Source organism: Lissotriton helveticus, chromosome 5_1, assembly GCF_964261635.1.
Source record: "Lissotriton helveticus chromosome 5_1, aLisHel1.1, whole genome shotgun sequence".
NCBI classification, from domain to species: Eukaryota; Metazoa; Chordata; class Amphibia; order Caudata; family Salamandridae; genus Lissotriton; species Lissotriton helveticus.
The window spans coordinates 566,785,381-566,800,295 of NC_136065.1; the positions used below are offsets into that span (position 1 = coordinate 566,785,381).

General features: G+C 47.7%; 1 protein-coding gene across 1 annotated transcript in view; it reads left to right on the top strand.

Annotated features, from left to right (window-relative positions):
- Positions 1-962: 962 nt before the first annotated feature.
- The window catches only part of PRKG1 (protein kinase cGMP-dependent 1), a 2,371,600-nt gene continuing 2,357,647 nt past the window's right edge, over positions 963-14,915 (top strand). The window contains exon 1 of the mRNA XM_078642916.1: positions 963-2,122. Coding sequence (XP_078499042.1) covers positions 1,851-2,122 — 272 coding nt within the window. The 5' untranslated portion in view covers positions 963-1,850. The remainder of the gene's footprint in view (positions 2,123-14,915) is intronic.

Here is a 14,915-nt window from a genome sequence, read left to right on the forward strand (position 1 = left end):
AGTGTGTCAGTGAAAGATGAAAGAAAGTGTTGGGGTTCTGCCATAACCAGGATTCGTCTACCTGTGCTATCAGCGCCTCTCCTGTTTTTAAGCACCCTCAAAAAAAACCATAAATGCGCCCACCTGTGGGAACTTCCTGAATGCAAGTTAGATCTACTTGTTCACTGTCATAATAATGTATGCATTACACATTTTGCGGCCGGGCGGATGGCACGCGTGGCAGAAAGATGACGTGAAAAGTAAGGATATAAAATGATATATATATATATATGGATATGATTACAAAATGTGTTCAGGGTGAGATCTCCCGTGCGAATGCCACAGCAATTTACCCCAACATCAAATTACATCTGGTAGTGGGAAAGGAGTCTCTACAGGGGGTGGGCGGGATGATCTGGATGGATGAAAAACTAAACGGGGTGGGCGGGACGATCTGGTTCGATGGGAGTCCAAACTATTCTGCAGATGGGCTCCAGCATAAAGTCGTACCTAACTTGTCCATTGTGGGCACACACGTGCAGAGTCATGCAGAGACAATGTGATTTGTCTAAGATCAAACAAGTCACCGAGTCGATAAACCGTGATCATAACCCAACATCTGATAGTTCCACAGTTGAAAGTGTACGCTAGGTCACACGCAAAGATACGTCGAATGGCGATGACCATTTGCAACTTAAATTGTAGCTTATTAATTGCCCGGGAACAAGTACCACCAGCATTAAGTTTTTACATCCTTGAGATAAAGCTTGCACAGCCACAGAACGTATACATCTTTCCATGGTTCATATCAGTATTTTTGTATCATTTCATATAATACACGGGTCTGGACAGAAAAAAGTGACTGCAGCAAGCCTAGCAGTGCATGCGCTGCGAAGTCCTCGGCGTGAAGGCGGAGCTCGTGTCCTGGCTCGCGATGGATGGCAGGCAGTAGCCTCACAAGACGCCCAGCCTCGGAGCTGTGCCTGGACCCGCTGCCGGGACTCCTCGCCCCCCGTCTACACTATCAGCTCTCACACCCCGTGCCACTACTTCCGTCAACTTTCGGCTCATCACCATATTTGTGCGCCTGGCCGTGGCCGCCTGTCAGTCGCAGCGCCCGCTGCAGGAGTTTCTTCCCACAGACCCTCAGCTGTGCTCGGCGGATCCCGCCGGACCAGGGGATCGGGCAGAGGAGACCGGCGAGGAAGGCGGGGACCTCCGGGCGCAGATCCCAGCCGGCTGACTTCCACTGGACTGCCCGCTCCGGCAGCATCGGTGGGGGGGACGCGCTCCCGTGCGGCACATGAAGGGCTTGCCTCTGCGATCGCCCCGTCCCGGGATCCGGTTACAGGGAGGGGCTGCGGCGCCCGGGATCACATGCTGATCGCTTCTATTTCCAGGATTAAAGTCTCTGAAAGTGTCACGAAGCCCTCCCGTGCGCCCCGTGTGTTGGAAGTGGGGGGGCTGCCCTGACCCAGCCTGGCAGCTCCATGCTCCGGAGGACTCTTCCCGGAATATCTCCCCGGCTCCCCGGGGGGCGAGGGCAGCTCTAATTGGTTTCTCAATGAAAGCTAATCGGCCAGTCCCGGGAGAGGTCCCGGCGGATTAGCAGCACTCACTCCCCATCCCGGCTGCACAGCACTCAGGCTCCTCTGCTCCCCCCGCCGCCCTCCCCCCTCCGCTCCAGCCCATTCACGGCAGCAGGGAGTGAGCGGATCGAAGATAGCCCCTCACCTCCCCTCAGTGGCAGCGCTGCCTCTCCGCCGCCCCACCTCTCTCCCCATCACCTGCAGCCGCTGCCAGGCTGTCCCCGCGCCCGGCGCTCCCCTCAGACCCCCTCTGGCATCGCAAAGTTCCTGCCGGGCGAGAAGATGAGCGACCTGGAGGAGGACTTCGCCCGGATCCTGATGCTGAAGGAGGAGCGGATCAAGGACCTGGAGAGCCGGCTGGCCGACAAGGACGAGGAGATCCAGGAGCTCAAGCGCAAGCTGCACAAGTACCAGTCCGTGCTGCCCATGCCCACCAGCCCGCACATCGGGCCCAGGACCACCCGGGCGCAGGGCATCTCGGCCGAGCCGCAGAGCTACAGGTCCTACCACGACCTCACCAGGCAGGCGTTCCGGAAGTTCGCCAAGACTGACAGGTAGGACACGCTGGGCTCGCGGCATGCGTGGACACGCTGGGCTCGCGGCATGCGTGGAGCCGCTGCGTTGGCGCTGCGGGCTGCGTGCGTCACGTTGGGTGCGTGACCTCTGGGGCTAATGTCAGGCGCGAGCGTCGCCCTCTGTTCATCGACCTTGTGCTTCCCATCCCCGGGCCTGAGGTGCCCGGGTCTTTGCCTATTGTGTACAAAGCTGACACCAATTCCCACACCCAGGCCTTAATCTCTGTACTTAACCCACCCAGGTGTATTCCTCAAAAAGGAAAGAAAACTTTTTGGGAGATCACAAAGTAGATCATTTATGATTGGGGTGAGAGTAAGGAAGGTGGAGTGTTGGCTATCCCTGTTTCTCCTGGCTTTTAGCAAGTGACTGTGCCTATTGTGGGCATGATTCTGTGCTGTTGCTTTGGAGAGAGGATTCTGAGGCCACATCTGAGAGTGCAGCATCGACCAGAGCAGTCATTAACTCCCCTCCCGGCCTTGACATTATTGAGAAAGAGCAGCACATTATTGGCTTTTTGGAGTTGCCAGAGCTGCACGATGTTCATGTTTCAGGATATTTAATCTGCCATTAGCCCAGAGGTCAGAGCTGTTTCGTAATTATGTATTCCCATTGTGGACTTGTATAACTGAATGAGAGAATATCTTTGCATACGGAGTGATACAGGGGTGTATATGCGCTTTGACAAACCAGCTCACTGAGGCCTGTCTGGCCTAGCCTAGCTGTACTGATGATATGTAATGATGCTTTTTCAGATGGACATCCCATCTAACCTGTCACAAATGGTTTCAAGTGGTTTTAACTGAATCTTGTTGCATTATATGGGTTTCTAGACAAGACCATGGATGTTGTTAGCTCTGCAAGTTGAGTGACACCATGTCTCAATTGCTCGAGGGGCCATTGCGTCTCAAATATGGCTCTTATTTTCTACTCATTTGGGGATGCAGGACCCAGTCTCTTTCATTGCATCAGGGCCCAAGGCATCACTGGTACCCATTCCATTTAGACATTGATCACTAATTACTCATGAAATGGATGAAGTCCATCCGTGTCATGATTTGGCGCAGTGTGGTGTGTGGTGGGATCGAATTTATGAGAAGTTGCAATCACTTTTTCAGTCCAGTTAGACCAGGTGAAAGGTCAAAGTCATGTTTTGAGGAGTCGTCTAAATCTTTCCTTTTTGGAAAATTCTAGGTGACCAGCTTAAATTATTCCTACAATTTCCAGTTGTAGGACATGTGTGTTTTTGGGAACTCAGACTCCGTTAAACGTGCAAAAACCCAAATGACCTCAACTTGATCGAGTGAAAACCATTTGCAACTGGTCACTTTGAACTTCCACAGGATCATTCCTTTCATTCAGGAAAGGCCTGATAAGGACCACAAAACCCGCCTATTCCCAGGCATCTGCGCTAATCACAAGGACTGACCTTTGCACCCGGAAATGACATTTAAAGAAATAAACACTGAAAAGAATTTCTCATGCTTGGCAGACCAAGGAGTCACTCTGTTCGCCAGATTTTAAACAAGGAACTGCGCCGTTCCTCACGAGTAGCGTCTGTCACCAGGAACATCTGTTCTTCCTAGAGGACTTTTTGCTCGACGCATATTCCTAATACACGTGGCCTAAGATCCCCCTCTGCTTTGATTATGTTCCTGTGCATCTGCAGTTTCCATGGCGACGGTCTGAATTCATATATGAATAGGAAGGTGAGGCGACCCTTCTTTGTAGGGTGGAGCTGCCAGGCGGGGTGAAGAGGATCTCCGGGCGAGCATCCATTCTGCTGCAGACACTTCACTCCACACAGCAGAGTGCCCGGGCCGGGCCACGTGACCCTCCGGTGAGATGACGCTCATGGTTCTCATCACAACAGAGCGCGTTATGGCGTCCACAGTCAAACAAAATACCAGCCCAAAATAAAGCTGGACCCCTGGTCATGGTTCTATAAGGAGAAAGATTTGTATTGAGGAAGCCATTCAAAAAATAGTTGGAATGCGGACGTGCACTTAAATAGTAAACAGTTGTTAGACTATATATGAACAGTAACACTGACATAAGGGAACCGGTAGCTGCGTGTGCTCCATGGCGCTTCTGAAGCGAAGGCCCGGTTCTCTTCTAGGCGGAAGGCTGGGCACACTCAACGCCAAAGTTTGGGGAATTGATGCGAAACACTATGTGTCACCTCGACGTGGGCTAAGGGGGGGGCGACAGTGTCATGGGCCCACCAGTAAAAGAGGGTGCAGCGAGTTGGATCTCTCAGTGAAAGAGGCACATCAGTCCACTAGTGAGGAAAGAGGGTGCAGTGCCCAGCCCTAGCACCCCCTTTGCCCCCCCCCCACCCCCTAGAGGCAAAAGTTAATTCCCTAGTTCTCACTGTCGGGAAAGCTGGTGCAGCGCGCTATGCCTCACAGAGAGGAAATAGGTTATGGGTTAGCCCTCACTTTGAGGAAAGATGTAGTGGCGGCTAGGCCTCACCGAGAGGAAAGTGTGCATTGCCCTAGGTGTCTTTGTTTCACAGTAAATTGGGAGGGTGCAGTGCGCTAAGTCTCAGTTTTTGAGTGCATCTGGGGAGGGGAGTGGGTTTTTATTATCTATTTGTAAAAAGGTGAAATAAGGCTCTTTGTTTGGCGTTTCCACTCAAACACAAACACACTTGGCAAAGAAAAGAGGCCATCGCCCTTTTATTGAGCCTGTAAACTCGCTTTGCTGCTTTTATTTCGGACTTATTTTATTAAAATGTAATAGTTCGTGAACACCCTCAGCACAGGCCTCTCTCCTTACAGAGTTTTCTTACGAGGAAAAGCGCCGTCGACCTACTACAAAGCAAAGCAAAAAAAAAAAATGAAACGCAAAGTCAACCTGCATGGAATGCTCAGGTTTTATGGGAAGTTTAATGAGGGCAGGCGGCCCCGCAGAAGTGGAAAAGGCACGCACGGGGTGAAAGGTTGCTGAGAAGCTAGCCTTTGCAGGCATAGCCAGGCTACGCTAGACGTATTTTTTGCTATTTTTTTAAGTGCCATTCACTTTGGCAGCTTGTCCCGTTTCCTTCCCTGCACCGACACACACTGTAAACGGGGTTCCCCCTCGCGGGTGTCTGGGCTGGGGTTGCACTTCATAATGGGAGCTGCAGCGTGCTCGAGTGGCGGGCCGGCTCTGGCTCTAAACACCGCTGACAGCTCTGACGAATAGACGCAGTAAAGGCGGTCTGTGGCGGTGGGGGCCACTGAGAGCAACCGAGCATTCCTGGGGTGTGGGGCTGTGCATCGCGCGCGTTCATTCAGCAGACACTCCGCGCACAGGCAGACCTTTCTTGTGGATTTACGTCCTGGCAGCACGTGCGCTCCCGTGAACACATGCCAGATTCTCAAAGCCATTTTCAGACCTAAAAGTACTTTTGAGATCGAAAATGACTGATTTTGCCCCTGTAAAGCTCACAGGTCAATTGGCAGTAGGACGTAGCCCCCTTTTTGATAGACCAACAAAATTCACAAACATTCCTGAATTTTGCATTAAGTGAAATGTGCAAAATTATTGGAAAGTTCTCATTAGGCAAGTTTGCAATAACTCGCTTCAATCAAGCCTGAGCCCTGTGTAAAATGTCTTGCAAGCCTCCATCCAGCATGGCATTGGTTCGCACAGAGCATTTCTTCTCTTTGAAATGTACGTTACTATGCAAACTGTATACTGTCACGCTTTGCTGTAGCAGAATGCATCATTGCGCCGTATCACAACAAAAGCGCTTTTCCCAGCGCAGGCGTCACCGTGATGATGCACTGGTAAAATCACATTAGTGAAAGACAGACCAGCTGCTTGAAGCCTCTGCTTTGCCTTTCTCTGTGCAGGCAGAAATGCAGACTGCATTTGAAATTGGGATAGAGAACCCCATCCTTTACCACGCAACTTTTACAACGCAGTACCTTTACCACGCAGGTATTACAAAGCAAGTCGTTACAACGACTTGCGCTGGGGGGCGCTGTAGGATAGGGAATAGTTTAATTTACTATCCAAAACCCTCCCTACTTTCCACGGGGACTGGAGTTGAAATAGTTAATTAAACTATTCCACTATCCAGCACCCCCCAACGCAAGTCGTTGTAACGACTTGCGTTGTAAAACCTGCGTGGTAAAGGCATGCGTGGTAAAAGCATACGTTATAACAACATACATCCCCTGTAGGTGAGTGCAAGCAATTCTTGGGGGTTCAAGGAACTTTCATTTCCAATCACGGAGTACCATTGGGGCTTGGGAGTACCTACGGGGAAGATTTCCCAAATTTTGTGCGGCTTTGTAAATTAGCACAACATCTTTTTGTCCGATTTTCTTTCCAGTGCTAGAAATAACGTGAAAGTAACGTGAAGCAGTGCATAGTGCTGCTTTGCATTAGTTAGCAACAAGGGGGCGTACCATGGGTGGTGCATGGGTGTTCTGATGCAACCACCCATGGTTTCTGATGCTAAACCCAATTTTACTGAATAAAGGAGACAGGGTTTAGTGTCACAAAATAGCACACCCTTCAACCAGGTGCTATGAAGGAGAAATGCTTTTTTTCCCTTTTATTTTGCGATTTCGCATGTGTGCTGCACTGTACAGCACACATACAAAGCAGGAACATTAAAAAAAAAATTAGTCTAAGCATCTTATTTTATACTGGAAGGGTATCCTTCCAGTACAAACCCTATGCTTGACTCACAGAGACACACTTGTACTATGGTGCAAAGGTGACCCGTGGCTCACCGCAGCTAATTTGAGTAGTGTGGCTCACTGGTTAGAGCGGCAGACTCTGAAACAGAGATCAGGCCCGGGACCAGGTTTCAAGTCCCGACGCGGCAGGGTCTTGGGCTCAATGTCCGCTGACTCGATAATTCTCGCATCAGCGCCTATTCTAATCATGGGTCCCACGCTGCAACTCTGGGCAATAGCTTGCTTAATCTCCACAACGGCCCCTACAACACTGGGATGCCTGGCTTCACCTTGGGGGTGCCCAGCAGAGGCATCTCACAGGGAGAGCCAGGAAGGGTTCCACAGCGTTATACAGCGCCGGGACGCCCCGTTGGGGCAGCTGTGCGCTTTACAAAATACACTACATTTACATTTACATTTACATTTCAGTACCGGTACTAGTGGGGAGGAGAATGCCATATTTCAGTAAATGTGGTGCTCTCTCCTTCTCACGCAGCACAGCATTTGCAGCTACAGCACTGCGCTGCGTGAGAAATCGGTCAATCTGGCCCTAAGTGTGCATCACCTCCATGTGGCACACAGTCAATGTCTCCTGAGAATTCCTTTGCTGCTGCTCTTGCATGTGTAACTTGTATAGAAGCAGACGCAATGTGTTTCCGAGTGTGTCTGGGCCCACAGTGCCACACCCACATGTAAATGAGGGAACATCACTGCGGTGTACATGTAGCGCCAGCACACTTTGTATTACTGACGTGGCTACAGCAGCGTCTGTGCCCCCTTCTTTAATACCCAAGTGCCTCAGGGCGCATTAAAACGGTTTGAACCCTCATGGGGCTTAGTGTAATATGGGCCTTGGTGTGCGACTGAAAAGCCAGGATATTGTGGTATTGAGCCGGTAACATGAAGTTCTCTGGCTTCAGTTTTTTATAGTATGTGGTAAAAAAGAATCTCAAACAAAAAAAACAAAAACAAAAGGCCTGCAATCCTGGCACTCCATTAATATGAGGGTGGGAGTGCGATAACCCCGCAGATACCGCGGCTTCCTGCTCTCATGATGAGATTACCAGGAGAAAGTCAGACTACGTTAAGGTTCAATGGTTTTCCTGGCACCACACTTGCATTTAATTGGTCGCTCTGTTAGCACCTTCTTGCATACATATGAGAGAGATTATCACTCTGCCAGCAACTTAATTCTAAGGATCTGCTCAGAAGCCGCCGACCCCTCGGCCGCACGCGCACCAGCACCTTGGCTCGCGGGCACTCATCCCACCAGTTCCTCGTGGGAGCTGCTCACACCAAGCCCCATTTTGTGATTAGCCCAGGGCTTAGGGTGTGTTACAGAGAGGCCAAAAGGTGACAGAATGTAGTGGTGCCCCAGGCCCTCACATTTAGGAAATTCTCCTTTAGTAGTTCTACAATTTCACGGTGGCCCTAGTTTGTGATGTTTGAAAAAAAATGAAGGAAGCTTGACGGATTTATTGATGCTGGAAGAGACAGCTTTACTGAGTGGCCCAGGGGCTGCAAAAACATTGCCTCGAGCCCCATGGCTCTGACAGCTGTTAAAGCAACAGCGTCCCCTTAAGCAGGGTGCTATTTTAGCACCAGGCCACCTGCGTGCTTCAGAGACAGAAACTTACTTATTATCTCGGGTTCTCATTAGAATGCATTTTATTTCTATTTTACATGTGGGATAGAATCACACACTCTCTTGAAATCATGTCGTGTTTGGCACATAGACGATACTGGAGGAAAATTAATGGACACCACTCTTGAAATGTGGATGAAATGTGCCCAGTTGCTTCTCTAATTCTTTGCTCTGCTTCGTTTTACTCTGTGTAGTGTGCATATATGCAGAGTAGATATGCAGTGTGTGATATGCTATTTATTACCAGTGTTGACATTGGGGGAGGGTCATGACTCACAAGAGGCGAATATGGAATATGGTATTTAACCAAACCTATAAGTAATGGGGTAAGTTCGCACTGAAGAGATAGCATGACTGTTTGGACAGTTGTTTACCTGTGTAAAGTAATTGTTACAGCCAGTCTGTGAGGCAGTACAAACAATGTTTTCACCCTTTCAACTTTCTGTGGTAAAAACTTGAATTTGACCTTTGCACTGCAGTAGTGTATAAATGTAGGTATGTTACAACAGTAGCACTAAATAGCATGGTATTAGGCCATATTAATGTTCAGTCCCATGGCATACAAATAAGTAAAAACTGCAGCTCACTCCTATGTGTGGCTTATAACCAGTGATTAATTTGAGCTTGTGCTTTCCGGTGCTCAGCACCGGTATGTAATCATCAGCACCAGCGCTTTTCATGAGCACCAGTTAAGGACACATTCATTTACAGGGAGATTTAGTGATTTGTCCAGAATCACAGGATGTTGAGCTGACGCGGAGCCTCAAACCTGGTTTCTGGGCTCTGAAGTCAGCAGCTCTGGCCATTATGCCACATTCTCTACCCACTTTCATGGTTAATAGTTGGTTTGTTGGATTTGTTTTAGGTGGTGCTAACAGGTAAAATGGGCCGGTGCAAGCTGCCTCCTGACGAGAGCCCCAGCATTTTTTTATTATAAATTAACCACTGCTTATAACCTTACACGTGATGTCACATATGACATCACAAATGGCATAATCAATAACATCAGTAAAGCTGCTGCAAGGGCTGGGACACTAGCACTGGCTCTGGTCGGAAGGCAGAGTCAGCACTTAAAATGCCGGGCACACCAATTGGCAAGTAGAGAGTTGCTCAGCACTGGCTGACTGTATGGTCTGCAGTCATTGCCCATGTTTATTTGTTTAGTTCATTTATTGTGGTTGAACTGCACACATTAGAAATGTAAGTGTCTCAAGAGGTGATGCTTGTTTGAGATAACGTGCTTCTGTTTTGTAAAGTGGGTGTGCTGTTTCTTATTTCACCCTTGCAGGGTGCTTTATGAGCACTTGTTACATCAGACTCTTTTGTTACATCATGCTTTCCTGTGAGATTATTTCATTTTGTTACTTCATGTTTGTTTGTTAGATCACATATCAGTTTGCTACATTATTCATGTTACCTCATTCTTATCTATCTGGTGCTTTTTTCTTCATTGCTGCTTGTTACATCAGATTTGCTTGTTTCCTTGTGCTTGCTTGTTTCATCATGCTGGGGTGCCTATTAGTGCTAATTTGTTACACCATACTTGCTTGCTGCTTTATTTCTATTTGTTACATTACGCTTGCTTTTTACTTTATGCCCTATATTGCATCATGCTAGATTCTTACTTCATGCCTCTTTAAAAAAATGACCCACTTGAGAGATCTTACAATTTACTTGGATAGAGCCATCTGATCGGTTGTGCTCTTAGCTTGGTAGCAGACCCTGTGAATAAATTAAGCAACTGACCACATGTATGTGGTTGCTAAATAGTGGATGCAAATATTATTACTGCTTTTACTCATTTGATCAGTGTGGAAATTTAGAAAATGTACTCAAGGATACCATAAATCGGGTGCCAAGTGGTGAAAGCTGAAAGTGGGCGAATTCATGAAGACCAGAGTCTGATAGTTCTTTTATATATAATATATATTTTTACTTCGACTCTGAAGAAATTGGCAACAATGACAAATGTGTTAGTTATGTTTTACTTAATTGGTGTCAAAAAGGCTGCATTTGAAAATATTTTATTGGGGTTAAAGGACCTTTTGCAGAGATCTTTGTGCTTATAGCAATCTTCAGGCTATAAAGGCGTTAGGTTAGCTATGGTGGTTAATGCATTGCTGAAGAGATCTTGGTTCAGTCTAGTCACTGGTTTGACTCATAACATAGAATTGAAGGCTAATGTGCCTGCTGCAAAGCATTGAGCGCAACTCGCAGACAACGGATATGTATATTATCCGCATTGCTCAGTTGGTTATTACTTTTTTTTCAGAGATCCTTGTGTTACCTGCCTGTCACAAGTTAAAACCATTATAATGAAACTTAGTTATTTATGCGCCTGCATTAAGGAGCTGTGTGCAAACTTCAAGACTTTAGCTTACCACAATACCATTTTCCTCACTATTTAATTATTCTAAGGGTTTTTAAAATGGCACGTTTAGTTAGTAATAAGCACTTAGTAGTAAGTGCTGGATAAATAAATATTAGTGTAATAACTTGTCTAGACAGATACATCCAATATTCAGCTTATGCAGATCACACATATACACAGCTTGGAAAAGTCAAAACCTGCCCTCAAATCTTAGTTTAGCCCTTAGGAACATGTCTTTGTTTCCTCAATGGCATTGGCATTACGGTGCTGGGCTCCAGCTACCTCCCAGCCAGGAGGAAACTTGAACAAAATGGGTGCCGATAGCCTTTCAATCTAGACATATGTGTTTGGCCCAGCTGCAACCGAAAAGAGCAGGGCACAAGTCCTATAAAAAGAAGTGGGGGGACTGATGACGTCACGTGCTAAACGTGTCCCGGTGTCTGAAATTTACATTGGGAAACGTTCAGCATATTTCTATGGGCCCCAGCTTCTTGGAAGAGGGGACGGCGTCCACCCTGTGAAAAGAGTGGGGGGACGCCGTCCACCCGCGTGGACCCCCGACTTGAGCCCTGGAAAAGAGACATCCTACTCCTCACCTCCTACAGGTTGCTGCTCTGAACGTAGAGCAACAAACAGCAATGCTTACATTTATCTCATCTACTGCCGATCACACCAGGCACAATCAACTCCATAATTTTTCAACCACTATACCACTCTAGGCAGAGACCTCCCATATGCAAATCATTCTTGGTCCTGCTCCAGTAGGAAGAGTGAAGCCTGGACATCCAAGACAGGTCCTCCCCAGATAGGAACACACAAAACCCCAGCCAAACTCAACCCGCTTAGGGCATGTCAGAAAGGTATAAGTTGAGTCCTTGGGCACGGTGAACACAGGAGCAACATTTCATAATACCTGTTGCACTTAGGGTGTTGCACTGAGCTAAGCAAACTAGCACTGGTGAAGCCAATAGGTCTTGCTGTTGCAAGAGGTATTGGTTTGCCAATATGTTTTAGCCATGTTGTACACCAGAGGGGCTGCTGTTCAGCATGGCTAAAAGGGTGGACAATTATGGAGTGGCATAGAGAGTCATGGAGTGGCGTAGAGTTACGTGGAGTGGCATATAGTGATATAAAGTGGAGCTGAGTGTCATGGAGGGGCATAGAGAGGAGTGTTGTAGAGTGTTGTAGAGTGTCGTGGAGGGATTTGAGTGTTATAGAGTTGAAGGGCATATAATCGAATAGAGAAGAGTGGCATAGAGTGGAGAAGAGTGTCAGAGTGGAGTAGAATGTTGAGCAGTGGAGTGGCATAGTGTGTCAAGGATTGGTGTGGAACAGAGTGGAGTGATGTAGAGGGTGTTGCGTGGGGTGGAGTCGGGTGTTTTAGGGTAGAGTGACGTAGAGCGGAGTATATTATCGTAGAGTGGAGTAGCATGGAGTGAAGTTGTGTAGGGTGGTGGAATGGCGTTGAGTGTAGTAGAGTCAAGTAGCGTAGAGCAGAGTGGAGTGGCACCAAGTGTCAGTGGAGTGGCATAGAGTGGAGTGGTGTAGAGTGGAGCAGAGGAGTGGAGTAGAGTTGAATGCAGTAGTGTGTAGTAGAATCAAGTGGAGTATAGTGGCATGGAGTTATCTAGAGCGTCATAAAGAGGTGTGGTGTTGTAAAGTGGCAAAAAGTTGAGTACAGTGGTGTAGCATAGAGTGGAATAAATGTCAAAAGTGGACTCATGGAGTGAAGTGAAGTAGAGTGGATTAGAGTGAAATGGCATCGATGGCATAACAACAGCCCCTGCAGCCCCTGCGGTACGGGGGCCCCCCGAGGTCAAGGGGGCCCCCTCATTTCCACGGGTGGCGGCTGACAGCTTTTCACTGGGTCTGGAGTGTAGGGTTCCCCTCCATGCACTTTGCAGGTGGGGCCACCTTGAGTTTCATTATGCCACTGTATAGCATAAAGTATAGTGGTACAAAGTAGATTGGTGTAGAGTGCATTGATTTTGAGCAAAGCGGTGTAGAGTTCATTGGCGTAGAGTGCAGTGATGTAGAGTAGAGTGGTGCAGGGTAGATTGTAGTGGCATAGAATGCAATGGCATAGAGTGGAGTGGTGTAGAGTGGGGTTGAGTGGCATAGAGTGCAGCAGAGTAGAGTCCAGTGACGTAGAGTAGATTGTTTCAGAGTAGAGTGAAGTGGTGTAGAGTGGAGTGGTGCAGGGTAGAGCGGAGTGTTACAGGGTAGAGTGCAGAGATGAGTAGAGTGGCATAAAGTACAGTGGCATAGAGTAGAGTGGTGTAGAGTGCAGTGGTGCCGAATAGATTACAGTGGCATTGATTGCAGTGGTGTAGAGTGCATTGTTGTAGAGTGCAGAAGAGTTGAGTGGTGTACAGTCAAGTGCAGTGATGTAGAGAGCATTGGCATAGACCACAGAGGGATAGAGTGCAGTGATGCAGAGTAGAGTGGCGGTATGTTCAGTGACGAAGAGTGCAATCTTGTAGAGTAGAGTGTCACAGAGTGCAGTGTCATAGAGTGCAGTGGCATAGAGCGCATTGGCACAGAGTAGAGTGGTGCAGAGCAGAGAGGCACAGAGTGAAGTGGCATAGAGGGGAGTGTCATAGAGTGGAGTATCATAGAGTACAGTGGCATAAAGGGCATTGGCGCAGAGTAGAGTGGTGCAGAGCAGAGAGGCCCAGAGTGAAGTAGCGTAGAGGGGAGTGTCATAGAGTGGAGTGTCATAGAGTGCAGTGGTGCACAATACATTAGAGTGGCGTAGAGTGGATAGGCATTGAGTGTAGGGGCATAGAGTGCACTGGCGTAGAGTGTAGTCGAGTGGCATAGAGTAAAGTGGTGCAGAGTAGAGTGCTGTGGCATAGAGAGTAGTGACACGGAGTACAGTGGTGCAGAGTAGAGTGGCATAGAGTTCAGTGGAAGTGAGTGCAGTGTTGCAGAGAAGAGTGCTGGAGAGTGCAGTGTGCAGAGCAAAGTGGCATAGAGTGCATTATTGTAGAATGCAGTGGTGTAGAGTGGTGCAGAGTAAAATGATGTAGAGGGCAATGGTATAGAGTAGACTGGCATAGAGTACTGTGGCGTAGAGTGTTGCAGAATAGAGTATAGTGGCGTAGAGTGCAGTGGTGCAGAGTAGACTGACAGAGTGCAGTAGCTTAGAGTTTATTGGTTTGAGTAAAGTGGTGTAGAGTGCCTTGGTGTAGAGTGCAGTGGCATAGAATGCAGCAGTGAAGAATAGAGTGGTGTAGAGTGCAGTGGGGTACAGTGGAGTGGCTTTGGGTAGATTGCAATGGTGTAGAGTAGGGTGGCATGCAGTGGAATGGCGCAGAGTGGATTTGAGGTGTGTATAGTGCAGTGGCATAGAGTAGATTGTTTCAGAGTAGAAAAAAGAGTTGTAGAGTGCAGTGGTGCAAAGCAGAATCGTGTGGCGAAGAGTGCAGTGGTGAAGAGTGCAATGGACGCCTAAGGGCAGCAGTCGCGCTCAACAAAAGTAGTAGTGGAGTAGTATAGTTTGGAATGGTGCAGAGTAGAGTGCAGTGGTGTGTAGTGGTGTAAAATAGCGTGGCTTGGGGCAAAATGAAGAATGAATGCTATGGTAGTGCACTGCTATTACAGACAACACATCTTCAATTGAAATGGTCATTACATTTGCCCAGAGATACAGCTTTACTGATAAAAGTATACAGCGCACCGATGATAATGGGTGGAACTGTTATCACCTAGTGTATGGATTTGTTTTGATTGTATTAAAATATTTGTTTCCACCATACTTCAGAATTATCAACAAATGTGCTTATGTGATTTCCATATACTGAATTATCTGCACAGTTCATTTACAGACATTAAAACATTAGTTTGTGTTAGAAAAAAACATAACATCCTACGGCACACCCGAGTCGCCAGCATGATTGTCACATAAATCCACTCACTTTGAAGTCAGAGAAAGAAAAGTAAAAGCCAAGCTCCCATGGAAGACAGAACCTGACAGCTGTCCCCTGTCATTGAATGCACAGCCAACGTGACAAATACTGAACAGATTCAAAGGCCTGTTTACAGAAATTCAGTACTGGTAGAAGACTACTGTAAAT